The sequence below is a fragment of the Dunckerocampus dactyliophorus genome, chromosome 3, assembly GCF_027744805.1.
Source record: "Dunckerocampus dactyliophorus isolate RoL2022-P2 chromosome 3, RoL_Ddac_1.1, whole genome shotgun sequence".
Taxonomy (NCBI): domain Eukaryota; kingdom Metazoa; phylum Chordata; class Actinopteri; order Syngnathiformes; family Syngnathidae; genus Dunckerocampus; species Dunckerocampus dactyliophorus.
Window position 1 is genome coordinate 34,159,635 of NC_072821.1, and position 27,470 is coordinate 34,187,104.

At 39.4% G+C, this 27,470-nt stretch overlaps 2 protein-coding genes across 5 annotated transcripts in view; both read left to right on the forward strand.

Moving 5' to 3' along the window:
- The window catches only part of dagla (diacylglycerol lipase, alpha), a 69,146-nt gene extending 54,441 nt beyond the window's left edge, over positions 1-14,705 (forward strand). For 2 of the 3 annotated variants that reach the window (XM_054769776.1, XM_054769779.1), the window contains exons 19-21: positions 2,706-2,872; positions 6,027-6,044; positions 7,860-14,705. In XM_054769776.1, coding sequence (XP_054625751.1) covers positions 2,706-2,872; positions 6,027-6,044; positions 7,860-8,904 — 1,230 coding nt within the window. In that variant the 3' untranslated portion in view covers positions 8,905-14,705. The remainder of the gene's footprint in view (positions 1-2,705; positions 2,873-6,026; positions 6,045-7,859) is intronic. The other variant, XM_054769778.1, reaches the window with a different exon arrangement.
- A 1,483-nt stretch (positions 14,706-16,188) lies between these two features.
- The window catches only part of ext2 (exostosin glycosyltransferase 2), a 37,235-nt gene continuing 25,953 nt past the window's right edge, over positions 16,189-27,470 (forward strand). The window contains exons 1-8 of one of the 2 annotated variants that reach the window (XM_054770523.1): positions 16,189-16,336; positions 17,632-17,974; positions 18,063-18,286; positions 19,912-20,001; positions 22,302-22,418; positions 24,193-24,388; positions 24,483-24,622; positions 24,700-24,793. In XM_054770523.1, the coding sequence (XP_054626498.1) occupies positions 17,660-17,974; positions 18,063-18,286; positions 19,912-20,001; positions 22,302-22,418; positions 24,193-24,388; positions 24,483-24,622; positions 24,700-24,793 (1,176 nt within the window). In that variant the 5' untranslated portion in view covers positions 16,189-16,336; positions 17,632-17,659. Of the gene's footprint in view, positions 16,337-17,596; positions 17,975-18,062; positions 18,287-19,911; positions 20,002-22,301; positions 22,419-24,192; positions 24,389-24,482; positions 24,623-24,699; positions 24,794-27,470 lie in introns of both variants that reach the window. The other variant, XM_054770525.1, reaches the window with a different exon arrangement.

The following is a 27,470-nucleotide window of genomic DNA, read 5'->3' on the forward strand; positions in this document are numbered from 1 at the left end:
GAAAAAAACACCAGGCTTCAGCTTACCCGTGAGCCTAGTGAGGATAAGCGGCATAGAAGATGGATGAAAAAAATGGGGGGGAAAAACAACAGTAATTTTACAAAAATCTAGTTGAAATATTAGGAGAATGAAGTCATAATATTACAAGAAGAAAGTCATCATTTTCCGAGTATAGCGTTGTAATATTAGCAGAAAAAAACATAATTATTCAACTAAAGATTAAATAAATAAAATTGAATTTAAAAAAAAATTCTAAAGTCGTCATAATATCTGAAACAAAACAGAATAAATTTGCAGTTCTGGGGAAAAAGAGGTTTTCTGGGGAGCTAGAGACCTCCCTCATGGTCGCTTCACAGACGGCCGGTTTATGAACAAAGCACAGTTTGATGCCGGATTCTGTAATATTTCCATATCTTCAGCAGTGGCAGGGGGTGTGGGACCAGGCTGCAGATTTATTCTATCCACAACTTGAGATTCGCCGCGTATTGGCATCCAGTATCATTTTGAAAGCCACTAAAATGAGCAGGATGGGGCCCCTTCAAGGTCACCACATTGACTAAATGAAGTGCCTTGTTGTTTTCCGTGACCCGGCACATTTTGGTCAAGTGCCGTGGAGGGAACTTCCCCCGATTCCTCCCGCTAAGACGTTTTCTTTGTGTTTGCAAGCGACTGCTCCTTCTTTCTCGACCGGCACTTCTCCCCAAATATCTCTGACTTCTTGCAGAGACATTTTCATCCTTTCCCCTTCATGGAGCTGTCTGCCTGTCAGCAGTGGCAGCAATAAGGGAAAACGTTCATATGTTCTATGCTGCTGCAACTGCTGGGCCATGAAATCACCTCCTCATTTCCTGACTTGAAACGGTGGCATTCGAGCAAAAAAAGGGGGGCTGCATGTGTTATTAATTCTCTCATAATGTGCTTATAAATGATTATAACACACATAGCTGAAGGGATTGCAGATATTGCATCAAGTGCACAGCTTCGGTGTGTCTGCTTTTCTGTGCCAAATATTAGCTGCAGGTTATCACTTGCAGCAAGTGTGTAAAATCATCCTGTTTTTATTTCCAAACATGCAAATTAAGTGCTTTTTTTTGTTGTTTTTTGCCTGGACCATGTATTTTAAGCCATTAAAGCTAACCACGTCTAATGTATGCATTTGATGTGTTCATCACTGTCACCATTATGCCCAGCTTAATATAAAGAAATATACTTTGTAAATATACTGGTGTACTGTAGTCCAATGCGCCGCTATTCCCTAAAATACTGCAGGACTTGTGTAGATCGCCCCCGGGCATCCGTGACTGCGCTGTGGGTGTTTAATGTCAATTGAAGTAGGTGGAAGCTCACCTTTTATCTCAACCACTATGTACGATCATAGATGTTATATCTGCTCTTAAATATAGATGGAGATACAAACTGTATTTCACGATTTTATCCAACAGTTTTTTTAGTATGTACAGTGGAACCTTAGTTAGCGTGTTTTTTTTTTTTTTTTGGTTACCATTGAAAATGGTAAACTGACAGCAAGTAATTTTATGAGGAAAAATAACATTATTTTAGTAGCATAAAGTTGAAATATTAAAGAAATATAGCAATATATTATATATATATATATATATATATATATATATATATATATATATATATATATATATATATATATTTTAATGAGAAAAAGAAATACAACAGCAAAAATGGAAAAATCAGCAGTAAGTCAAAATATTACACCAAAAAATGGTAAACTAACAAGAAAAGTTTTAATTTTACAAGAATAATGTAATATGAGGAAAAATGTCATCTTACAAGCATAAATTTGAAATATTAAAGAAAAAAAATTTTTTTTAACAGTCAAGATATTAAAAGAAAAAAGTAATATTCTAATGAGAAAAACAGTTTAAAAATGTAAATTAACAAAGAAAATTAAAAATCGACATTTAAGTTTTTTTTATTTTAATTTTCTAAAAAAATATTATTTTTATTATTCATCTATTTTTAACATTTTAGGTTACTTTTACCTTGATAACATGACTGTTCCCAAAGACACGATGTGACAGCGAGATCAACACCTTCCTATTCAACACCACCAGGTCTTTCTTGAATTCAATAGCGTTTCTCATCTTCCCTCTCAAAATGCTGTCACTTGCAACTTTCTTTGTGTTATTCAGGTGGGGAATGCTATTGAATTCAAGAAATAAGTCATAGCAAAACAGGAGGGTGGTCAGTGCGGTGTCTCGCTGCCACATCATGCCTTTGGGGAACAGTCATGTCAAGGATCATGTCTTCAGTGAAGGCAAAAGTAACCTCAAATGTTCATTTATCACTTTCATTCATCATTTATATATATTTATATGCATTTCTGCATGTCAAACTATAATTGTAAAACTACAAAAGCATGTTTTGTGTTAACATTTTTAGCTGTCTGGAATGGATGAATTGGATTTACATTATTTTTTACGGGAAGAATTGATTCGGTTAGTGTCCTTTTCGGCTACAGTCTGACCTTCTGGGACGAATTAATGAAGCTAACCAAGGTTCCACCATGTATAAATACAACAGTTTAAGACAATGTAGCAATATCAACAACATAACATTTTGAAAGCAGTTTTTGAAATTTGATAGCTGATCTTTCTACATGTGAAGCCATCACGTTGCAGTACGTCTGCCGTGCTCCAAATCATCATGTTTTGTGCTTTTGTTTGCGTCAGGTGCTTGAGAACTACAACAAAGGAAAGACGGCGTTGCTGTCTGCGGCCAAGATCATGGTGAGCCCGACAGAGGTGGACTTGAACCCCGAGAGTGTGTTCATGGCTGCCTCCAACACAGCCCAGCAGCCGACGCCTGCAGCCCACCATCGCAGGAACAGCAGTGTTCGGTTAGTGTTTTCCTTTTTAAACTGAGCAATAATGCATAGATATGCTAAATAGATGAATATAATGAAAGGAAAACTAGCCTACATCTCAGTTTGTTTTACAGCTGACAAATACAGTGGTGTGAAAAAGAGGTTGTCCCCTTCCTGATTTCTTATTTTTTGCATGTTTGTCACACTTAAATGTTTCAGATCATCAAACAAATTGAAATATTAGTCAATAACAACTGAACACAAAATGCAGTTTTTAAATGGCACTTTTTATTATTAAGGCAAAAAATAAAAACTCCACAGCTACATGGCCCTGTGTGAAAAAGTGATTCCCCCCTAAACCTAATAACTGGTTGGGCCACCCTTAGCAGCAACAACTGCAATCAAGCGTTTGTGATAACTTGCAGTGAGTCTCTTACAGCGCTGTGGAGGAATTTTGCAGAATTGTTGTCATTCAGCCACATTGGAGGGTTTTCCAGCATGAAGCGCCTTTTTAAGGTCATGCCACAGCATCTCAATAGGATTCCGGTCAGGACTTTGACTAGGCCACTCCAAAGTCTTCATTTTGTTTTTCTTCAGCCATTCAGAGGTGGACTTGCTGGTGTGTTTTGGATCATTGTCCTGCTGCAGAACCCAACTTGGTTTCAGCTTGAGGTCACCAACAGATGAGCGGACATTCTCCTTCAGGATTGTTTGGTAGACAGCAGAATTCATGGTTCCATTTATCACAGCAAGTCTTCCAGGTCCTGAAGCAGCCAAACAGCCCCAGACCTTCACACTGCCACCACCATATTTTACTGTTGGTATGTTGTTCTTTTTCTGAAAGGCGGTGTTACTTTTACACCAGAAAGTTCCAAAAAGTTCAACTTTTGTCTCATCAGACCACAGAGTATTTTCCCAAAGGTCTTGGGGATCATCAAGATGTCCATCCATCCATCCATCCATCCATCCATCTTCTATGCCGCTTATCCTTACTAGGGTCGTGTGTATGCTGGAGCCTATCCCAGCTGACTTCAGGCGAGAGGCGGGGTACACCCTGGACTGGTCGCCAGCCAATCTCAGGCCACATATAGACAAACAACCATTCACACTCACATTCATACCTATGGACAATTTAGAGTCGCCAATTAACCTAACATGCATGTTTTTGGAATGTGGGAGGAAACGGGAGTACCCGGAGAAAACCCACGCACGCATGGGGAGAACATGCAAACTCCACACAGAGATTCAAACCCAGATCTTCCCCATCTCCTGACTGTGTGCCCAACATGCTATCCACTAGGCCACCGTGCGGCCTAGGTGTTTTCTGGCAAAATTGAGACGAGCCTTGATGTTCAGCAGTGGTTTTGGTCTTGAAACTCTGCCATGCAGGCCGTTTTTGCCCAGTGTTTTTCTTATGGAGGAGTCATGAACACTGACCTTAACTGAGGCAAGTGAGGCCTGCAGTTCTTTGGATGTTGTTGTGGGGTCGGCCACTCCACCACTGTTCCATGTTTTTGCCATTTGTAATAATGGCTCTCACTGTGGTCCCAAAGCTTTCCAAATGGTTTTATTACCTTTTCCGCTTGAACTCAGGTGTGATAAACCACCATTAACTTATGCTTCCTAAGTTTCATTTTAAACATGCATTTTGTGTTAGGTTGTGTTGTCATTAACTAATATTTAAATTTGTTTGATGAGGTGAAACATGGAACTGTGACAAACATTCAAAAAAAAAAAAAAAAAGACGTCAGGAAGGGGGCAAACACTTTGTCACACCACTGGAGTTTCACTGTTTTAATGCCAAATTAAGATTTCATGTTCAGAGGAAAGCAGCAGGCCTCTAAGAAGCCACCTGCGGGCCGTGCTTGGGACACCCCTGTTTAGCATGACATGTGCAGTATATACTAGGGCTATTCAACTGGCAGCTCGCGGGTTTTTGCAGTATGTCTTTAAAAACAGCAGAAAACCCATATGGAGCACAGCACAAACTCAAGGCCCCGGGGGCCAGATTTGGCCTGCCACTTGTTTTTTGTGGCCCGCGAAAGCCTGGTCATAATGAATGAATGAATAATATCAAAAATATTTTCTGGGTTGGAATATATTCATTATTAGTAGTAGTTGTATATTTAATTGGTAGTGTATTTTATTCTTACTGTGAACTTCGGTCTTTCTTCTATTTTTTTTACCCCAATTTTTTTTGCTGTTTTTTTTTAAATATTCCAAATATTTACACTTTCTCCAAAATTATTCTTATTATGACTTTATTTTGATATTTGGATTTTCTCCCCATAATTTTATAACTTTTTCCCTAACCTAATTCTTAAAAATTGACAGCTTTATTTTTTGTTTCTCATAAAACTGTATTATAACTTTTTAAAAAATGACTTATTTTTTTGTTAATGTTTCAATTAGAGTTGAATTTTATAAGAAAAAATATTATAACTTGTAATGTTATGACAATATTATGGGATTTTTTTCAGAATATTGTAAATTTTAATATTGTAAATTATCTTCTCGGAATTATAACTTTATTCCCATAATATTATAACTTTTTTGTTTTTCAAAATATTGTGGCTTTTTTTTTTTAAAACTATTTATTTTATGTTATTTTTACGTTTTTTCTTGACTTTTTCTCATTAGATTACAACTTTTTTCTGTTAATATTTTGATTGCAGACTTTTCCATTTCTGCTGTTTTTTAATTTTTTTTGATTAAGTAATATTTGTAGAATGTACGGCGGGCCAATAAAAACAGCCGTGGGCCACGAATGGCCCCCACTTTGGACACCCCTGCACTAACCCAGGCCTCCATACCGCCACCAGTGGTCAACCAAATACAGCATGCCACAATAAACCCTAAAACTAACCAGATAAACTAAACCCAATCGAAGCATAAATGGCTCCCGCAGTGAATAAGGGGAGGAAAGGGATTCCCTGCTTAATAGCCCTGGTATGTACTGTATATATTGTGCAAAAATACATTTTCAATTGAAAAGAATGTATTAAAAAATCGGATCTATTCCCTAAAGACGCTAGTAAAAAAAAAATGCATGTAAAGTATTTTAGCATAAGGTGGAAATGGGTGAAGGCTTTTTAAAATCCACATTACCACTGCTTCTAATGTCTACCTTTTTGTTTTCTCAAACTTGTAATTTCTGTCTGTTATGTTTGTTTAACAAAACAAAAAGACAAAAAACATTGTCACGGTAAGAAAGCATGCAATCACTAACTCTTCGTAATGTGCACCCCTCTCTCATGCACGCATGCACGCCGTTTGACCACAGAGCCGTTGCAACGTACGGTAGTATTCAGTTCCCTCCACGTTTTAGTCCTTGTCCAAAGTCTATGTTCTGATAGAGATGGGTATGTTATGTTTCCTGCGTTAGAAGCACCCAATACGATGGACTTCTGATGTCCCGCTCTCCCCTTCCCTGTCTCTGGTGTTTACTTAATCATTAGTAGCTGCACCATATGGACAAAGGTTTTGAACACATGACTATTGCACCCAAGACTGAGGGACTATTTGTGCAATTATCCAACCACGTTTATGAGTTTAGCAGGAACTGAGAGTGCATGGCAATCTGTGCTGTAGTCCATTGGTTCTCAGCAGGTTTGGCTGTGGGACACACCGTCGGCAAACCAAACTGCAGACATTTTTCAACTCAGATTTCTCTAATATATTTAATGAAAAGACATTTGGAATTTGAGTCGGTGCAAAATAACGCAGTGATGCCAGCACAAAACAGGTTCAATGGACATTTCAGAAACGTTACATTTTTATTCAAATTCAAAATGGTTTTAATAGAAAGTGTCTGCAAAGGTTTTCAGTTGTGCTTCCGCTGACATTGGCCTTTAATTTGAAGCACTGTAAAACGGAGCACACAGAAATAAAGCATGTAAGTTGCATAAGGCACAAAATCATTTCTCTGTGGCATTCAACATAAATTAAATGCATTTAAACAAATATGCTAGCTCGACGCAAATTTACACTGAAAATCCCATATACTCGCTCACGATTAGCATTTGCGATTTGGTATGGTGATTTAAGTTACAGAAGATACAAAATCATTTCTCTGTGACATTCAACATAAACTTAAATGCATTTAAACAAATGCACTAGCTCGATGCTAATTTACATTGAAATTCCCATCCACTCGCTCGCAATTGAGATTTGATATGGTGATTTCAAACACAAAGACAACTAAGATGCACATTCCACTTAAAGCGGTGAGATACTGTATAATAAGTAGGGGTGTCACTAGAAACTCAGTTTACGAGATGAGACGATACACGAAATTGGATCAACAAGAACTAGACGAGATGAGATTTTAACATTACTTTTAAGAAAAGTACAGTGGAAAAATATATGACTACATATTGCAATCTACTAATTTAATTTTGACTACGTCTTCGGCACTCTGTGTGCATGCTAGCGGCCCTGCCTCCACTCACCCACGCAAAGAGACTGTATGACTGACAACAGGGCTCACTCCATTCATGCCGTTGTTCTATGGAACAAACGCCCCAAGGTGCTGAAACCAATGCACAGAGTGAATCCTTTTCCTGCCTGTTTGGAGGCGAGAGACGCGGGAAACAGACACGCATGCACATGCAATGTATGGAGGCCGGCAAAATGATCCAGTTCATTTTCATTTGTTGTGTGATTAATTTATTTATTTAATATTGTCCAAGGCCAAGTGCCCACGAGACAGGTTTTTTCTTAACGAGAAATCTTGTCACACCCCTAGTAAGCTTAAAATACTTACACTTTCTAAGGCTCAACAACAGACAGATCAGACACATTCAACATTTTAATGTCATGGTAGACGGAAACGTTTATACTTATGGTCAGTTGGTCTCATCTCATCCCCGATTGAGCAGTACATGTGTTGCAGGGCTTTTGTCCATATGTTTAACCCTTGTCCACTTCTCCCCTCTTTAAACCCTCCCTGGTATAGTTGATATCTTCTTCATGACTATCCTGCTCCCCTGTCACCACTCTCCTTTCTCCTCTCCTCTAGTTCCTGTGCCCAGTCTGAAATATCTCTGGATGGTTTCTCTGAGTGTCCTCCTCCTCCAGTACCCGTAGTGTTGCGTGGAGCACGAGAGCGCCTAACTGTAGAACTTAGAGACCGCAAAGCTCCACTGGCTGTCATGGAAAGCTTGTCAGACGCCGAATCCGTCTACAGTCTGGATTCCCGGCGCTCTTCTGCCGCGCTCAAAGGTTCCCCGATGCTCAGTAGCCTCCCGTTTCCTTTGGATGCCACCATTCCAGAAGAGAACCCGTCTCTCAGCTCTCGCACTGAACTGCTGGCCGCTGACTGCCTCTGCCAGGCCACACCAGAACACCTGGGAGAGATCGGCCCTTTCTTTACGCCGTTAGAACCTGCATCCAAACCAGAGTACTCCATGCAGCTGTCCCCTGCCACGCCTCGCTACAGTGGACACTATTCCCCTCAGCCGTTCATGCCAGAGCAGAATGCCTACCCCAAAATTTCTCTTGATGTGGAACAGATGCCTGGCATCTACAGCCCAGGTAGCACTCCTGACGCTCCCCTCAGTCCGCAGATTGCTTCAAGAGCAATGGATGGAGACAAGGATCAATGGGACTTCTGCGCAGAGACCAGGCAGGTAACTTCTCCTCCTCCACCGCAACTATCCAACGGAAACCCCAGCCGAACAGTGCTGGAGTTTGCCCAGTACTTGGACTCTCTATTCAGGTTAGATGGCAGCAGCTCACCGCCGTTGGATCTCTCTGATGGAGAGTCTGAGTCAGGACGGGGCTCCCTTGGGCACGTTGAGTGTTTGGCGGACGGACCAGATGACAAACAGCTTCTGGCCAGGGCAACGCTGGAGCCGAACCTGGTCCCTAAGCCCCCGCGCACGTTTGCCGGATCGGCCGATCCTTCCTCTGGCATCTCCTTGTCACCCTCCTTCCCTCTCTCGTCGTCCGAAGAACTCAATGACCTTTCACCCGGAGAGGGGCTTCCACCTGCCATACACTCGCTAAGAACATCTACCCCCATCCATTGTCCTGAGGAGAACACTCTGTCCTCTATGGTGTAGTCAGCTCAGTAAGCTACTCTGCAATGAAGAGGTGCAGTCGTCCCAGATTTAAAAACATATCACAGTACGTGCATGCAATGGAATGTAGTCACTCATCAGAGGATCTTAAGAACAGAGCTTGACTCTCCAACTGAAAAAATGTCCATTCTTCAGGTGTCCTCCCCCACTTGAACCATGTTTATAGCATTTTCACACTATTGCAATGACTGCAAAAAGATACCTCTCTGCATGCCAGGGGGCTGTGCTGCTTTTGGGTGGAAACAAGCAACTGTAGCTACACGAAACAAACGAGTCGCGAGACGTCTCTGCATATGTTCACCCCCAACCACCCCGACTCCACTTTACGATAGGGAGAGTAGTTACCTTATCCTAGCAGGGATTCAAAACACTGTAGAAGGAGCCAGTTTTCATGGGCACATCTTCTCTGGTTGATGTACTCTACTACTTCCTGCACCCTCAGCAGCTTCAAAATATGATTTTTTTTTTCTCCTTGTGTTTCATTTTTTTATACTCTTCAATCAGGAATGTGAAGATGGACATATGTCAGTCGGAATGACGTGACACAATGTTCCTCAGGTCTATTCAGAGTTGGTGTCGAGAAAAGAGATTGTGTGTGGTTCAAGTCACGTGTCTTAAACATTTAGTGATTGTGACAAAAGTTATTACAGACGCCTATGGATGTTTTTCAACTTTTTGGTTCCTCTTTATAGTGCATGATATTTATTTTCTCTTTCTTTTCAAGCCACTTGGGGCTGTGTCTCAAATCGAATACTTCCGTCAGTACACTTCAGCATGTATACTATGCAGTGTTGCCAAGCCCTCAGTAAGCAAAGTACAGTAGCAATTGGCTGTCCTAAAAGTCGTCATTTAATTTGCATAGTTGGCCATTTCTTGTGTTTTATAAGACTCGTTCAGAGGGCGCCACAGAACACCTTCGCTAACAGGTCAGCACCAACAATAACACTCTCCGTCCGTCTTTAACTGTCTTTGTTCGCTCACGATGAGGGAAGCTAACAAGCTTGCAAAAAACAATGTGGTGTATGTTGCCCGGTGCAGTGAGGAATGCACTGATTTTTACTTTGGGGAAACCAAGCAGCCACTCAGCAGGCGCATGTAACAACACAGACGGGCACAGACTCTGCTGTCTACCTGCACCACAAAGCGAAAGATCAATCTTTCGAGGACAAAAATGTACAGATTCTGGTCAGAGAAGGCAGATGGCTTGAAAGAGGAGTGAGCGCCATCTACATGAACGTTGAGGAGCCATCTCTGAACAGAGGGGGAGGTCTGCGACACCACCTTTCTTACACATACAATGCTCTTCATCATTTAGCCTTTAACAAATAAGCAAGGCACAACCACCTTGGTTTCAAGTGGGTCCATGGCCATCACTGCATCTGAATGGAATGCTAACGAAGGTGATACCACCCAAACGACCATTGTTGGCCGCAGAGGCCCCACTCCATTGTATCCCAACAACTGTAATTTGACACCACAAAAAAGCCAAACCGATCCTGTCTGGATGTGCCTCCTCCTGTAGAGGATAAATATACGAAATCTGGCACCAAGTTCTCAGACGAGAGCTGTCCTGTCTAGTATGACTAGTGTTTGCCCCACCGAGTCTTTGAGCATGAACTGATGAAGCCTGCTCAGAGGCGAAACGCCGTCGAAGACAACCTGAACGGTGCAGTTGCCATCCATTCAATGTCCTGAGAATACAATGACCTGAATGAATGACAGCTAACAAGCTAATAGGCCAACAAGAGTTGTGGTTGCTCACAGTTGACTTTCTGGGAAAAGACCGCCCCTAGCGATAAACTACTGTAGTTTTGCACCACAAAAAGAGTGAAAGCGTTCCGAGCTGTTTGATCTAGTCTTTGAGCATGAACTGAACAGTCCACTTGTGATCGATTCAACATCCGCAGTGTTTCGGCCATGAGTTGCATGTCATGCACTCAGCCCCGAAGAGCTATAAAAGGATGAAGACGGCAGGTGACTAGGGTTGCGTATCGTTTACACATTATCCGATTCGGTACTGAAACAGTCCCAGGACCACTACTTAAAAATAGGAGAACATACCATTTTTTTGCTGAATTTTGTGACATGCAAGTTGAACAGCAGTAATTTAAAAATACAGTGGAACCTTACTGTTATTAATTTGTGCCAGAAGGTCTGAGTCTAACCGAAACGGACGCTAACCGAATCAGTTTTTCCCATAAGAAATAATGTAAATCCAATTAATCCGTTCCAGAAAGCCAAAACAGGTTTTTATAGTTTTACAATTATTGTTTTCCATGCAGCTTGATGAAGCCCCTGGTGACAGCTTGGAATTGTCCTGACTCTTCCCCCTTATAGGCACCCCTGGCCAATAGCGCTCATCATAAATACATTGAAAAATGTATCATTAATCCATGTGATCGATATCGGCCGATTTCACTCATGGATGATGGGTATCGGCAGCGTAAAACCCTGATCGGAGCATCCCTATTAAGAACACAGTTTGACTCAACGCAGTGTATTGTACGCTAACCGGGAAATGCACCTAAACACAAAGTTTTGGCATAAAGCAGGGCGGAGGCCAACCGAGGCTCCACTCAATAATGTAAATAAAAAGTAAACTACTTAAGAAATTCACCAATATGCAGTAAAATTAACAAGAAACTGTCATAATTATCACAGCAAAACCAGCAGCAATCCAGAACACAGACAATGTGCTTGATCTGCTTGTCTTGTATTGTTGATATTCACAATTCCGCTGTTTGGGAATGCACTTCGCAGGCCGAAAAGTGTGATTGGTGGATAATAAGGAAGTTTTATGTGACACGTGTGCGGCAGTGGAACTGAGCACTGCCGTTGGTGTGTTAAGGTGGGCAATACATTTTAAAAAGCGAGTCAGACTCTGTGTACCTTTACCGGGACGCTACATTACTTACTTGCACAATATCACCTTCAAGCACTTGTTGCAGGTGGCTGAGTCTGCATTCATTTAGCACTGAAATGAGGCGCCGATAGCCACTTAGCTTTTCGGTGTGGTTACTACTGTTTACGTCGTCACCGGAAAATGCATCCCTAGATTGTCCCAAATCGATGAATCTGTTTCTAGGCGTGTCACGAGACTCCCGAGATGAGACGATGCACAAAATTGGGTCCATGAGAAAAAGATGAGACGAGATCTTTAACATTAACTTCAAGAAAAGGACAATTAAAAAGTATGACTGGACAAGCAAACTTTTATTTAACTGCATCACCAAACAATGCAGGCGCATTTTGCAATGTTTATTGTCCCACAGATTGACGCTAAACAATATTATTGTCAACATATTTGGAGACCATATAAACCAATAATGTGCTAATAATATTTAATAAATAATTATATCGTAATAATGCGAGAGTTACTCTTAATATGTCATCTTTCACTGTTGTAAAGTTGTGGAATTGTCGTTTGTCACATGTATTTTTTCCTCACAAACAATTTGTACTGTAACATTTGCAGCATTTCTTGAAATGCTGGCTTTTCAACCGTATTAAAGAGCAGCATTTCTTATGCGATGGCTTTTTGTGAACACACACAATTCTGCGGCTGTTGGGACGAAGACTCTGCATCTTGGTGTGTAGTGTTTCTCCCACATCAGGTGGATGCCTGAGGTGGCCAGGTTTCTTTTCGTTTATTGGTAATTAAAATATGATGAATTATATATTTATTGAGAGACAGGTTTATTTTTTTTGCCTGAATGAGAAATCTCATCACGTTTTAATCTCGCAAGATCTTGTGACACCCGTAGTCGTTGCACAATCTTTATCCACCTCCTCTTTTCTCCTTTTTAATGGTGAATTGAAACCACTCAAGTTAATCGCTCCCCATCCGCTACGTAGCCAAGATGGCGATGAGGGCGGTTATCCTCTGTTGTGGAAAAAAAATGTCATCCTAGCTAAGAAAGAGAATTCCTGAAGTAAAGACAGAACTTGACTGACAGACAACACAGAGTGCACGGCGGTCTGCAGATGTTTGGCCAAGAGACTCTTATACTCCATTGCATGCAAATTGTAAAAGAAGCAAACCACTCCGGGGTGCCGCTTCGTCTGGTGGGAGAGCTGACATCCAAGAATGGCTTCCACTGGCAATGGGGCCAACAAAGTTGAATGGAATGCAGGATGTGTTCACATACTAGACGTAAAAACTCTCCAAAAGCTATCAAAAGTAATCCCTAAAACTAGTACGATAATGTAAGCTAAGTTATACATGTAAACCATACATTTCCCCATCACACCTCCATCGTTGCTCGCTCACCGTTTGGGTTTGGGCCGTGTTGAGTGCAACACCCGGGTACTTGCCGTGCTTCTCAGTGTGAGCACACTTATGCACTCAAAATGCTAAGCGTAAGTACGCAAGTGCTCGAATTGGGACACAGCCCTGGATTGACATTTGCGTACTCTCGGGCGCATCATGTATGCTCAGACAACCTCGTTGCCAAATAATTGATGACAGTGATATTGCCAAATGTATTTCTGGGATGTACTTTTTGTATATGTTGACTGCTTTATTTGAAGACAACAAGCTATGTTTATTATCTCCTTTCCCCACTCATCCCCATGTAGACTGTTACCCACCACAGGAAAGACGTCGCCTGACTCTCCACGGCTTTCCTGTCACCACCGCAGCCCCTGGCGTGTGTTTGTGTCGACATTCTGGCCCGCAATAACCCTCTAGCTCATAGCTGTCGTTCTCTCCTAGCAACTATACCCCTCTTTGGGTGAGTGTGTCTACATTTCCTAACATGATAATCCCATCATATCGAAGGAATCCTCTCATTTTAATGCAAATGTGGAATCCCAGACAAAACCCAGCCATGCATCCTCCATGCGGTCGCGGGATGTATTTTCTCTGGTACTCAAGGTGCTCTCAGACACGATGGACGTCAGGTGTTTGCTTCCCTTTAATCTGGTTCGCCTCCTTCCTTCCTGGAGGTTGGACTGTGTGGATAAATGAGCTGGTGTCAATTCTACACACAATCTTCCATATCTCTGGGGGTTAGCAGGTGGCTCACTACCTGCATTATTTATTACCATAAATGCTTTCACTTCTATTGCTGTATTTGATGGTATTGTTATCCTTACTGCTCTTGCAGCAGATTGGTTTGATGTCTGTGAGGTTTTTTTTCTCACTTGTTGGGGAATCTTTTTTTTTTGTGTAAACATTCCCAGGATAAGAACTGTATATGTAGGAAAAGTATTTGACATTCTGCCATGACATTTTTACTGATGTTCCAAAGTGGTGAGACATTCTGCAGAATGACCTTTGGTGCCATGCTGAGCCTGGAGTCGGGAAGCGGAGTTGTTACTCTTGATTTTGCCAGTTTACTGACAGACACAGCGCACAGATAATCTCGCCAGTCCCGCTTCTCTCTTTCACACACACTTTGGTTCAGTAGTTTCGCTTGCAGCCAGTCAAAGCACTGTATGTGTACAGCACCATGCTCTGTGTGTAATTATTTATGCAGATGTATAACACAAATAATGGATTCCAATAGAGTCATGTAGAGAATAACTATATTTAAAAAAAGAACATATCTCTATATTTAAAATATCAGTATTGACACAGTACGAGAAATACTTCATCTGAAATTTATTTATTTTAACTACGGGATAAATTGCAAATTGGTCCATAATGAGAGGGGGATATTTCCAAATACAGTATGTAGTGTCCATGTTTACCTGGTTTGCTTCCTTTCCTGTCCCCAATGAGAATGTATGTGATCCCTACCCTTACTCAACTTTGCCTGTGATGGAATAAATTACAAACCATGAAAATAATGCCGTCTCTGTCTCTTGCATGTTTTCCACGCTGGGCAAATAGTTTATTTTCATATCAATAATGTTACTCCAGTGTTTTTCAATTATTTTTTTTATTGACACCAATGCATTTTTGAGATGAAGCGCCTGGTGACAGATATGTTCAAATGTAAATTGATTAGCAGTGTGAAATGACCAAAATAACCAAACCACAAGATTGATAGATACTTTATTCATATCCAAGAGAGATCCACCAAGCTGATGCCTTACTGAAATGCTGTAGTTAGCATGTTAACTGTTAGCATGTTAACACCTGCATGATAGCGCTAAGTGTCAATGTAATACCTGAAAAATGGCTAAAATGCTAACAGGCTAATGTTAGCATACTGTCATTGTTAACATGCACTGTTAGCATGCTAACACCTAACACGAAACCACTGTATATGTCAGTTTATACTTTTGAAAATAGCAAAGCAAATCTATTATGGTAATTTTAGCATGCTAGTAATGTTAACATGCTCGCTTTTAGCATGCTAACACCAAACATGAAAACGCTAAGTTTATAAAATAAAAAAAGCTAACATGTTAATTTTAGCATGCTAATTTAAATTTCAATTAGCATGATAATTGCAGGTGGAACAAGTGTGACACCTTCAACTCTACATTCAAAGTGGTTAAGTTTTGCTATTGGAAAAAACAATTTTGTTTTCTTGCTGTCAAAAATAGCGCTTTAACGGCGGTAACTAATTTATTTCATTAATTACGTTAACATTTTTGGCGTAATAAACGCATGTACATGCACACCTCTCTGTTATGACGGCAGACGGAAGCATAGTGTTGTGTACCCACACTGAACACATCAACAGCAGAGTAATTCCAACACCATGTGTGTCTCCAACTCACAAAGAGGTCTCTAGTCCTCCTTGGAACCACACTTACTCATTATCACGAAACCACTGCAAGATGCATTCAGGGACACTTCGGGGACACATAATGTCTTTATTTTACGCGTATGTGTGGTCTAAATAAAAAGAAAGACAAAGAAAAACAATAAGTGGATATTTTTAGCACTCACTAACGTAGCTCTTACTGCAGAAGTACAATGTGATGCATTTAAGTATGCTCGGAAATCTCAGAAAATGCATCTACACTCAAAATGTGAATAATTCAACTTAAACTCTTCGTGGCTCGCAATAACGCCAATAAAGTGTGTATGAGATGTTGAGCTACTCATTTTTTAAATCGCTGAATATTTTAACAAATCCAAACATACATATATATATATATATATATATATATATATATATAATGGGCAGGAAGAAACGCAAAAAGAATGGAAGGCACCCATTGCTTGGTAACAAAGTGTAATAATGATTGCATGCTACATCTATCTACAGTACCTACCTGTATGTATTTCTGCTGCATGAAGTTATGTGGACGTTTGAATTGGAGCCACTAGAGGGAGACACCGTCTGAAATCCAATTCATTCTACACGACAAGCTACAGGGAAGCGAAAGCAACTTCCGGATAGTACTTCCGGCGGCTAACGCTGGTATTTTGGGTTATTGTGGCACCACAGCTGTGTGTCTGCTACCATGAATTGAAATCGGAGTGTTCAATTGGGTCCCAGAAAACGTCTCGGTAGGTAAAACATATCACTGCAGCAACGAAAGCCGGCAGTTATTGTCATTTTTCGATCATTTGTAACGTTTCCACAAGATGACAAGAGCCAGCTAATATAGCTAGATGTGTCTGCTAGCCTAGCTTTACAATTCATAACATTTAGACATTTGATTTGGCACCTCACGTGGCATTTATTTTGATGTATTGATTTTAATATTCACTTTTTGTCTTATCAACACTGGCTAACTTTGACGTCTGTGTATTAGTTTCATATATCCAAGTAAATCACTGCAATCAATCTGTATTTTTTTTTTTCAAATTCGGACAATAAATGGTTCCAGCGCTGTTTAGATGTTTATCAGCATGTCAGGTAGTGACATACTGAAATTTCGATACCTGCGATACCAGCTTTTAGGCTCTAAAATGGATACTCGAATCAAAATAGTGATACTTTTGATACTTCAGTCATTTGAGGTCATATATGTAGATATTTATATATATATAATAGAATGCAGGGGGAAGTAAGTAATTGTTGAAAGTTTGAATTGATCGTGAATTAGTTTTCATTCAAATAGTAGTTTTTATTTAGTAGTATTTAGTAGAAATTGATTTTAATTTATTTTAATTAATCTTTTTTATTATTTGAAACACCATTTTGACCTGTTTTACATGATTTTGTCCTCTGTTTTTTCTGTTGCTGTGTAGTAACTTGACTATATTGTAAATCATGCCCCTGCAAAAAAAAAAAGAAAAAAGAAACAAACAAAAATTGGAAAATAAAAATTGTAGCATGAAATATTACGGGAAACAAACAAAACAAGTTGCAATTTTTGTAAAATTAGGCTGCGGAAAAAAGTTATATTACAAGAATAAAGTCCAGATATTAAGAGAAAAAAGTTGCAATTTTACAAGAATAAACTTGTTAAATCATGAGGGAAAATGTCATTTTAATAGCACAGAGTTAAAATATTCTGGAAAAATAATAATTAAAGAAAAGTTGTAATAAATAATTTTTTTAGAAAAACAACAAAATGGGGGTAGCCAAGTTTATACTAAAAATAGACTTTTCACATCACAAAGCGGAGATGCACTTTTTTTCTTTACAAAATATCAACATAGCAAAGTTGCATCCTTTCTTTTTCACTATGTGGCCCTGGCTCGCAAAAGTTTCACAACAAAGGCTCACAACAATTTTTGAAAATTTGGCTTTCGGGTGAAATTGCAGGATTAACCTTACCTTTAGAGATGAACTTAATGTCCAACTGTGCAATGTTTCAGTACTGTTTGCAGAACTTGCTGTTCACTCTGTACAGTGGCTGGGTGGACAGGAAGAAGGCAGACATGTATGCCTCGGGTAAATACAGCTCCCGGGGACCAGCGCTCATCCCTCGGATGAAAACCAAGCACCGCATATACTACATCACACTCTTCTCCGTGGTGTTGCTTGGCCTCATTGCCACTGGGATGTTCCAGTTCTGGCCTCATTCCATCGAATCCTCGGCCGACTGGACCGTGGAGAAGCGCAGCGTTCACGATGCTCCTCTGGTGCGCCTCCCTGTCACCAGTCCCATTCCTGAGAGAGGGGACCTCAGCTGTCGCATGCACACTTGTTTCGATGTGTACAGATGTGGCTACAATCCCAAGAACCGCATTAAAGTAAGAGCCGCTCTGAACCCGAACCACTTCCACACCAGTCCACACTCATTCGTATCTGTCAGTGGTGATTGTGATTTTCTGTGCTTAGGTTTACATCTACCCGCTGCAGAGGTTTGTCGATGAACTGGGGGTTCCAATCAGCAGCACGGGACTATCAGGGGAATACAACGACCTACTCAGTGCCATCTCGGATAGTGACTTCTACACGGACGACGTCAACAGGGCTTGTCTTTTTATCCCATCAACAGATGTTCTCAACCAGAACTCTCTGCGTATCAGAGAGACCGCGCAAGCTCTGGCAATGCTATCCAGGTGAATGTCCCAGTTGTTGTTTGTCTTCTCCTCATACTGCTGAACTATATGTCATTCATTTGTTCCAGAAGGTCATACTCTAACCGAAACGGACGCTTTCCCATAAGAAATAATATGTGCATGGCTCAGATCAAGGGTACCCAAGTGTTACATTTAAAATTTTAAACTCGTGGATAGACCTTGGTAATGTTATCAACACAAACTTCAAACATTGCAAAACACACACCCAACATACCAGAGCTCAAGACATCTTCCATTTCCCATAGCAACCCTCCGTAGTTCACTCTTTCTTAAATGTAAAGTACATAACTTGGTGTTAGACTTTTGTTCAAATAATGTTATTTTACTCTTTTATACACAAAACAATCACTTTAGTTGCAGAGTTGAGTAATTATTCCATGAATATATACCATTGTAATCATCATGGGGTTTGTTTTTCCATAGAATTATGTTCTTCAAAATTTTCATCGGCAGGCGGACACGAAGGTTATGTACTTTTCACTAATGATTATACAACAGTTTTTGTTTTTTTTTTTACACTGAGAATATTTGAATAAAACACAATAGAAACCAATTTCAGACATCATTCTTTAATTCTAAGTAGAAATCATGACAAAATTATCAGAGAGAATATTGTTTATTTCACAGCAAAAGTAGACATGCTTAACATGTAACATTTCAATGTCCAAATAGACAGTTTTTTACAACATAGCCGTGCTCGCGCAAAATAAAAACATGAACAGGCTTAATTTATGGTTTGGTAAGCTTCCTCACTCTATAAACCTCAGAGTGATAGGGATAGTACACATTGTTAGAACAACAATTTCATATACTACTGAAGTGAAGTTGAAGACAGCAGAGGGTACCCTTTATCTGAGCCATGCACATATAAATCCATTTAATCCGTTCCAGAAAGCCAAAAATGTTAGCATAAACCCCCTTTTAACAGTTTTACAGTTGTAGTTTGATGTGCAGAAAACAATTGGAAATGCATATAAATACATATAAATGATGAATGGAAGGGATAAATGAGCATTTAAGGTTACTTTTACCTCCACTGAAGATGTGATTATTGACGTGACTGTCCCCAAAGACACGATGTGGCAGCCAGACACCACACGGACACCACCTTCCTGTTTTGCCATGAGTCATTTCTTGAATGCAGTAGTGTTTTTCACCTTCATAACCCAAAATGGATGTTGATGAAGGCGGTGAGAAACACTTTTAGACAAAGCGACTGTATGACAGACAAAAGGGCTCACTCCGTTCATGCCGTTGTTCTATGGAACAAACGTGCCAAGGTGCTGAAAGCAATGCACAGAGTGAACTCTCTGTCTGTTTGGGGGCAAAAGATGAGGAAAAGAGACACGCATGCAAAATTAGCCAGTTAATTTTCATCTATTGTGTGGTCCCAGGCCTAGTGCCCACAAGTCCCTGAACGAGAAATCTTGTCATGTTTTAATCTTGCAAGATCTTGTGACACACCCCTACTAACCAAGTGTCCACTGTATGGACTTTTTAAAATCGTGTTTTTATAGGTGTCATCGCCCTTTCTTGTTCGACTTTGTCCTTGATCCAACACGATGTCTGTCATTGCATCCATGGCCTGTTGTGCATTTTTCTAGGTGGAACAAAGGAATGAATCACCTTCTTTTCAACATGTTACCAGGCGGACCCCCAGACTACAACACTGCCTTGGATGTCCCCAGAGACCGGTAAATACATCACAAAGAAGCTTTCTTTATCATCACTCAAGATTCTGTTATTATTTGTAGCATACAAATAGCCATGGGCCGGTTTCAAGGTATACCTTGGTATGAAAAAGTCACGGTTTCAAAACCAATGAAATTGTCCTTCTTACTGTTCCTGTGGTATGAGAGAAAGTGGAGGGCCAGTTTTTATTATTAAAGTTGTGACCTTCACTTGATTGTATTTATTCGCATTTTGCTTTGCTTTGTTTTGTCTGTTTGTTGTTGTTTTTTGTTTTTTTTTTACTAAGAAAATATTTATTGAGGTGCAGCATTAGCCACAGTAGACTGCATTGTATTTATTATTTATTTAGAAAGAATTCAGTTTTTTTTGTTATTTATGTTCAATACATATGTTTCACGTTTCTCATGTTCTATTTTTTTATTTTATTTTATTTTATTTTATTTTATTTTATTTTATTTTATTTCTCAAGAAAGATATATTAAAATAACATTTTAGAGCCGTAATTATAACACCATGAAACCCTGATATTTTTGCCCAAGGTTATCATTTCATCAGACTCTCATACGGCCCATGCCTCCATACAGAAACTCAACCATTTTTTCATTGTAATTTGAGCCACAGATTTGAGTTCACAAACAAGCTTAGCTGTATTAGCGGCCCGGGGTGGGGGGCCCGTTTTTGGCCCTTGGCTGTTTTTTTACTAGCCTGCAGCACATTCTAAAAATATAATTTAACAAGAAAAGTAAAAAAAAAAAGGAAAAATCAGTAATAATTTTACAATAATAAAACCCAAATATTAGGGAAAAATTGCAACTGTAACCTAATTTTCCAAAATGGCAACTTTATTCATTGTTTGTTGTTTATTTCGGATAATGACTTTAAAAAATAACTTTTCTTCGACTTTATGCTACTAACGTGATGTAATTTTTAAAAATATTACGTTATTCTCGTAAAATTATGACTTTCTCGTTAGATTACCCAATTTTTCTCTTAATATATTGTTGCAGATTTTTCCATTTTTGGTGGGGGGGTGAGGGGGGTTGTGTTAAATTATATTTTAGTTTGAAGGGGTAAGTAAGATAAGACAAGGCCAGCTCTTGATCTTGCATATACAACACAAATTCTGATCAAAATGAAAAATAATATTTATACCTACTGTAGCAATATTTATTTTCCAGTTGGTAACTCCCTCAAGCACTAACTAGAGGGAGGACGCTGCCGAAATTGACAGTTTTGGCCAAGAGGATAAAAATGCAGATTTCCCATGTGCACAAAATTGGAAACATCAGCAATAATTTTACAACAATAAAGGCCAAATATTAAGAGAAAAATTTTATCTAACGAGAAAAAGTCCTCATTTTGCGAGAGTAACGTAAAATTATTAAGAAAAATAACATAATTTTACTGGCATAAAGTTGAAATATTACAGAAAAAAGTTGTTGTAGTCGTAATATTACAAAGGACATAATATTGAAACCTGAGTGAGGGTATGTCAACGTTATGACTGGAAGCGCATGTGGGGAAATATAGTGTAACATTAAAGGGATAGTTTGGATTTGTTGACATGAAGTTGTATGACATCCCCATCAGCATTGTAGTCCAGCAACAGCGACGTAGCAACGCACTCGCAACTTCCTCCGCTGTGGAACGCATACGTAAACAAGATGGCCGCAGCACTCCGTCGTGGAAGAAGAGTGGCATTACCGCGACCAAGTGGGGGTAGGTCGTTGTTGCTGGGGATGTCCTACAACTTCATATCAAAAAATCCGAGCACTCTGTTTAACACACTGCACTAGTTATGGGCTCACATGTTTACATGTCCAGTGGCATCCTCAGACTGTTGTGTTTAAAAATAGAGCTCCAGTAATGGACTGTAACATTCAAGGCACTAAGCAAAAGAATGATTGATTGTCGCTTCATGTGTGGACCCTAATGTGTTGCACAAGTGGAACAGGCATGTCATAAATCACTTCCAGAAGGTGAAGTATATATTTACAAATAGCTACAAATAGATTTCCTATTCATTCAAGTGAAATTGATGGCTGATGGGAGACGATGAACAATACATTCAGATGTAAGGAATTTCCTGAGCTCATCCAGAGGGCCCGTTAGGCCTGTATCATGATCAGGACCAGCTGTGGTGAGGTTTTCATTCTATAGTCATTTTGCCTTTGAGTTGACTAGAATACCAGAAACACATCATCACTCACACTGTCACTGGCCCATGCAGTATATGGGAATGTCTTGCTATTTTGGTGCCTTCTGAATGTACCAATCTACAGTTATTTTTGATTTGTTTCAGAGCGCTGTTGGCAGGAGGAGGTTTCTCAACCTGGACCTACAGACAGGGTTACGATGTCAGCATTCCAGTTTACAGTCCCCTCTCGGCTGATGTCGAGCTGCCTGATAGACAACCGGGGTGAGCTTTTTTCACACACATACAATAGTTGTATGCTTCTGTTACGTAACATGACATAAAAAATAAAGAGGATCAAAAACACAGACATCTGTTCGGGCTGAAACCAGGGATGTCCAAACATTTGTACATATGCTAATAACAAATATATTTCAAGAAAAACTGCATTTCAGTTTTGTTATATGGGTGAAAAAGCATATTAACCAGAACTTCACTCTTGGCACTTTTTTTTCTCATTTTTGCTTTAGTTTTTTCAAAATATTTCAACTTTCTTCTTAAATAATCTTTATTTAAAAAAAAAAGAATATTTATTTTTGTAATATTAGGACTTTATTCCCATAATATAACTTATAACAAATTTTCCAAAAATGGCAACTTGATTTTATTTTGTTTTGTTTTGTTTGTGCTATTATGACTTAAAAAAATATATATTTTTTAATATTTCAACTCTATTATGTATTATATTTTCTCATAGACAAGTTTATTGACGTAAAATTGCGACTTTTTTCCTCGTTAAAATACAACTTTTTTCTTTTAATATGTTATTTTAGCTGTATTTCTTTCTCTTTTTTTCCCCCCAACTTTCTTCTTGTGAATGTTCTTCTCGGACTTATGTTTTTATTCCTATGATATTTTGACTTTATTCTTGAAACATTATAACTTTTTCCCCAACCTAATTTTCCAAAAAAAATACATCTTTATTAATTATTTTGTTTCATAATATTATGACTTTAAAAAATAACTTTCATGAAACATTATGCTACTAAAGTGATATGTCATCCATCCATCTTCTATGCCGCTTATCCTCATTAGGTTCACGGGTATGCTGGAGCCTATCCCAGCTGACTTCAGGCGAGAGGCGGGGTACACCCTGGACTGGTCGCCAGCCAGTCGCAGGGCACATATAGACAAACAACCATTCACACTAACATTCATACCTATGGACAATTTAGAGTCGCCAATTAACCTAACTTGCATGTTTTTGGAATGTGGGAGGAAACCGGAGTACCCGGAGAAAACCCACGCATGCTCGGAGAGAACATGCAAACTCTACACAGAGATGCCCAATGGAGATTCAAACCCAGGTCTTCCCGATCTCCTGACTGTGTGGCCAACATGCAAACCACTAGGCCACTCTGCGGCCCGGTGATATGTCATATTCCTTTATAATATTACAACGTTATTCTTGTAAAATTACAACTTTCTCGTTAGATTACAACATTTTTCTCTTAATACTTGGACTTTATTCTTGTAAAATTGCTGATTTTTTTTCAATTTTTGCTGTTTTTTTTCCTTTTTTTTCCAGTTTTCTTGTGAAATTGTATTGTGCTGCGGGCCAAAAAAACAGCCGTGGGCCGCAGATGGCCTCCGAACCGCACTTTGGACACCCCTGGCTTCATCGTTTGTCGCCTGCAAATTAACAAACGGTTACAACTCATACTATATTAATAGTTTGAAGAAGTAAGATAAGATCCTGCCTATACAACGCAAATTCCGATCCAAATGGAAAATAATATTTATTCCTACCGATATTTATTTTGCAGTCTATAACACTCTAAACCACGAACCCGTTGCAAGGGAGGGAGGAGTGAGGAAGATTCACTATGAACACAACCTTGAGATTTATTGGCTGTATTATTAAAAAAAAACTTCCCATAGTGGCTCACTGGGATCCAATATCATGTTAAAATCCCCTGTAATGGGCAGGATAGGATAAAATCTTTTAAAAGCGGCACGTATCACTGCTTTGTTTTTTTCCCAATCTCCACTACTCCAGGCCTCGCCGCTACTTTATCCTGTCCTCTCAAACTGCCATTCACCGGGAGTACCGGGCTGAACTAGAACGCCTGAAGGAAGAAAACGGTGAGGCGCTGCTCCTTCTGGACAAGTGCAGCAACCTCTCTCAAGGAGCTGCCTCGGCTCGGAAGCGCTGCTACAAGGGTCAGGTGTACGACTATCCGCAGATCCTGCAGGTGAGGCGGCGGCAATGCTCAATGGCATTGAAACATTTTGTAAATATATAAATACGAAAGATGGAACAAACTGTGTTCCTGACTGTCTGTATAGGAATCCTCCTTTTGTGTGGTCTTAAGGGGGGCACGCTTGGGTCAAGCCGCTCTCAGTGATGTTCTCCAAGCTGGCTGTGTCCCTGTCATCCTGGCTGACTCCTACATTCTTCCTTTCTCTGAGGTTCTTGACTGGAAAAGGTCTGTCTAATTCAGTGACTCTCATTAAGCAAGAAAGCGCTTTTCCTCACTTAGTTTGTGTTCATTGTCTGGCACAGAGCATCTGTGGTTATTCCAGAGGAGAAGCTGTCTGAGATGTACACCATCTTGAAGAGTATCCCACACAGACAAGTGGAGGAGATGCAGAGACAGGTACATAGTCCTTCCATCCTCCTTTGCTCTGTCTACATTTTAAAACTCCCCAGTGAATAGATAGCAAACATCTTATTTACTCCCTCCATATAAATTCTAACAATCCATTTACAGATTATTGTGCCCCCAAATACTCTTAGGTCATAGACCCAAAGTAAAAATATAATGGGAATCAAGTCATAATTATGAGGAGAAAATTTTGTAAGAAGAAAGTTGAAAAAGTTGGGGAAAAAAACAACAGAAATGGAAGAAACAGCTGAAATTTTACGAGAATAAACTTGTAATATTATGAAGAAAAATAATGTTTTAGTTATTTATTATGAGAAAAAAAAGAGTGAAGTTGATACTAATAATAGGCTTTTTCCTCTACAGTGGTGTGCAAAAATGTTTGCCCCCTTCTTGATTTATTTATTTATTTATTTTTTTTTTTTGCATGTTTGTCAGACTTAAATGTTTCAGATCATCAAACAAATGTAAATATTAGTCAATGACAGCACAACTAAACACAAAAGGCCGTTTTTAAATGAAATATGTTATTAAGGGAGAAAAAAATCCCAACCTACATGGCCATGTGTGGAAAAAGTGATTGCCTCCTATTAAAACGTAACTGAGATTAATTGAGAACTATCAGTCTGGAAAAGGTTGTAAAGCCATTTCTAAAGTTTTAGGACTCCAACAAACCACAGTGAGAGCCATTATCCACAAATGGCGAAAACATGGAACTATCCAGGAGTGGCCAGCCAACCAAAATGACCCCAAGAGCGCAACGACGGCTCATCCAAGAGGTCACAAAAGACCCCAAAACAACCTCCAAAGAACTGCATGCCTCACTTGCTTCAGTTAAGGTCAGTGTTCACGACTCCACCATAAGAAAGACACTGGGCAAAAACGGCCTGAATGGCAGAGTTCCAAGACCAAAACCACTGCTGAACAAAAAGAACATTAAGGCTTGTCTTAATTTCCCATAGAACATCTTGATGATCCCCAAGACCTTTGGGAAAATACTCTGTGGTCTGACGAGACAAAAGTTGAACTTTTTGGAAGGTGTGTGTCCCATTACATCTGGTGTAAAAGTAACGCCGCATTTCAGAAAAAGAACATCAAGGCACAAATGTGGTGATGGTAGTGTGATTGAAAATCCTGAAGGAGAATGTCTGGCCATCTGTTGGTGACCTCAAGCTGAAACCAACTTGGGTTCTGCAGCAGGACAATGATCCAAAACACACCAGCAAGTCCACCTCTGAATGGCTGAAGAAAAACAAAATGAAGACTTTGGTGTGGCCTCGTCAAAGTCCTGACCTGTGGCATGACCTGAAGAAAGCGTTTCATGCTGGAAAACCCACCGATGTATCTGAATTACAACAAATCTGCAAAGATGAGTGGGCCAAATTTCCTCCACACCTCCAACGCTTGATTGCAGTTGTTGCTGCTAAAGGTGGCCCAGCCAGTTATTAGGTTTAGGGGGGAAATACCTTTTTCACACAGGACCATGTAGCTTTGGATTTTTTTTTTCCCTTAATAATTAAAAAAATCGGCATTTGTGTTCAGTTGTGTTGTTATTGACTAATATTTAAATTTGTTTGATCTGAAACATTTAAGTGGGACAAACATGCAAAAAAAACCCCAGAAATCAGGAAGGGGGCAAACACTTTTTCACACCACTGTATATGACAAAGCTGAGATTAATTTATTTCTTGAAGTATATATAATAGTATGTATATATATATATATATATATATATATATAGTATACAAAATCTTTTCTTTACAAAATCTCTTGCATCCTTTCATTTTTCACTATGTGGCCCTCGCTGGGAAAACGTTTGGACACCCCTGCAATAACCTTGGTTTGGTTTGGTTTAGTTTATTTGAACATGAAGGTTACAATGGAATACATCTCATGAATCATTATCATTATTTCACAGTTCCTCATGTCCAAAAGGAGTAGGAAGAAGCAAAGCTTATTTAATCCTACCCCCCATCCAAATCTACATCTTGTACAGTACATGTAGTTCACTTCCTGCATTCCATGTCATGTTTTCTGTGATAGTCAGGATAACACATAATAGATAACGGTAAGACAGCCCCCCCCCCTCCAAAAAAAAATAATATATATATATATATATATATATATATATATATATATATATATATATATTATAATAATAATAACAATACTAAATAAATAAAGAACAAAGCTTTTTTATATATATATATAAAAAAAAACAAACCTGACAGAACAATCAGGACTCTTCTGCCTTGTATTTAGCAAACATCAACTGCTTGTATTGTTTTTTGAATTGGCTCATCTCTGTACATTGTTTGAGTTCTTTACTCAATCCGTTCCATAATTCAATTCCACACACGGAAATGCTAATAAACCTAGTTGTTGATTTAGCAGACACAAACATTTTAGATAGAGGACAGTAACTTTTCTATTTCCAAATTGTACATGCTTTTTATTGAATTATTTTGGAATGAAAGTAAGCAACAGACAAAGTTTGCAGACTTCTTTCACTGCGCTGATGTGCCGTTCATCAGTTTTGCCAGCAGAGGGCTCAATCGGCTTTGAGTTGGAAGTGCATCCACATGCATGCAAGTGTTTTACAGTACTTGCTTGATTCTTGTCATACGTTTTCGTTCATTGATTCCCTGAACAAGGTGAGAAGAGAACTCCT